Source organism: Salvelinus sp. IW2-2015, linkage group LG6.1 (genome assembly GCF_002910315.2).
Source record: "Salvelinus sp. IW2-2015 linkage group LG6.1, ASM291031v2, whole genome shotgun sequence".
NCBI lineage: Eukaryota > Metazoa > Chordata > Actinopteri > Salmoniformes > Salmonidae > Salvelinus > Salvelinus sp. IW2-2015.
The window spans coordinates 28,136,028-28,138,014 of NC_036845.1; the positions used below are offsets into that span (position 1 = coordinate 28,136,028).

The following is a 1,987-nucleotide window of genomic DNA, read 5'->3' on the forward strand; positions in this document are numbered from 1 at the left end:
GGCTGAGAAGGAATGTAAACAAGTGTGTAAGGTGTGGTTTATGTGTGTGTGGTGTGTGGTGGTGCCTGCGTGTGTGTTGCCCTGCGTGTGTGTGCCTGCGTGTGTGTGCCTGCGTGTGTGTGTGCCTGCGTGTGTTTGGCTGCGTGTGTTGCCTTGCGTGTGTGTGTGTGATATAGTAGGTGTGTGATAGACTCACTGTAGGTATCGTCCTAGCTCCTGCTGGCTACAGCGGGGACCAGTGAAAGCGGTGGATAGGCAGCTTGAACCAACGGGGCCATGATGCTCCCATGTGCACCTCGTCTCCACAGGCGATTCCCCTGGGGTCGTGCTCATACAAGCCTGGGGGGGAGGAAGGGGTAGGGCAGAGGGCAGAGGCCCATGAAAAAGCACTGTGGTCACATCATTTGAATGAGTTCAACTTTGACCTCCTAAACAGGGGCCAAGTAGCTACAGTACTGTAACCTGACTGCGTCTCTCTCAGAGTACACACAGTCTCTGTCTCATTCTCTCAGTGCTCTGTTCTCTCTATCGGCTAGCAGGTCCGTTTCTGTAGTCTCTCTCTGTTCTCTCAAGCAGGTCTGTGGCCATAGTCTATCTCTGTTATCTCGAGCAGATCTGTGGTTATAGTCTCTCTGTTCTCCCTAGCAGATACGTGGCTATAGTATCTCTCTGTTATCTTTAGCAGGTCTGTGGCTATAGTCTCTCTGTTCTCTCTAGCAGGTCTGTGGCTGTCGTCTCTCTGTGTTGTGTTCTTCCTAGCAGGGCTGTGGCTGTGGCTGTGGCGTATTGATTTTCTCTCTAGCTCAAGGCTCAAGGGCAGCTGAAGGGCTGCTGTAGACCACTGCTACGGAGCTACAGAACTCCCCCGAGACACGCTGCTAGCCTGCTCTCACTCTGACTTCACTAAACACCACTAAACGCAACAACACAACAGAACAAAACTGTATGTACGTTTGTGTGTGTGTGTGTGTGTTACCCTGCATGCCGGTAGGCCCAAACTCCTGCCGTGTGAGGAATATAGCGTGGTCGTGGTACTCTGTATCTCCTGTGTCCTGTTTCTGCTGCAGGAAGGCCCAGCGACACACATTCTCCAGACTCTGAGATGGGTTCCCCAACTCTATCAGACTCATAGACTAGATATATATATAGAGAGAGAGAGTAGAAAAGGAAAGGAAAGAGGAGAAAAAATTGTAGCAGATGTTCAGTCAGAAGTTCATGTTTCTCTTCAATCAACTCTTCGCCTATTTCTACTTGTACATCCTCATCTGCACATATATCACTCCAGCGTAAATTGCTCAATTGTAATTACTTCGCCACTATTGGCCTATTTATTGCCTTACCTCCTTACTTAATTTGCACACACTGTATACAGATTTTTCTATTGTGTTATTGACTGTACGTTTGTTTATCCTATGTGTAACTCTGTGTTGTTTTTTGTCGCACTGCTTTGCTTTATCTTCGCCAGGTCGCAGTTGTAAATGAGAACTTGTTCTCAACTGGCCTACCTGGTTAAATAAAGGTGAAATAAAAATACATWAAAAAAACAGGCTCAGTCATTGACAAGAGCGTATCTAAATGTATCACGCTATTACTGATGTGTCCATCAGGTGTCAGTATTGCATTAGCAGTTGGCCACAGGGTGGACCCGCAAGATGCCAAGGTGAGCTAAAATACCTTTGGTGTTATAGGGTACTTACATGCTTGCCTTAGACAAAACTACAAGAATTTTAAGATGTACACATATTCTCCTACTGCAGAGTCATTTTCTTACATACAATACTGCATTTCCTGATTCTGTGAAATTCACAACAATTTATTTTATACATATGAACCCAAACATACATACTTATAGAAATAAGAATTTCTTATGCAATGGTTACATTTTCCCAGAATAATGCATACTCCCACATATAGACCTACATTATCTCTCTCTCTCTCTCTCCGTCACCTCTCCTGTTCTTTCTCAATGTATCAGCCACTCCTTTTT

At 45.6% G+C, this 1,987-nt stretch overlaps 1 protein-coding gene across 1 annotated transcript in view; it reads right to left on the reverse strand.

Moving 5' to 3' along the window:
• The window catches only part of LOC111964771 (A disintegrin and metalloproteinase with thrombospondin motifs 2-like), a 222,883-nt gene that overhangs the window by 18,610 nt on the left and 202,286 nt on the right, over positions 1-1,987 (reverse strand). The window contains 3 exon segments of the mRNA XM_023988582.2: positions 197-231; positions 233-339; positions 977-1,133. Of these exon segments, the coding sequence (XP_023844350.1) occupies positions 197-231; positions 233-339; positions 977-1,133 (299 nt within the window).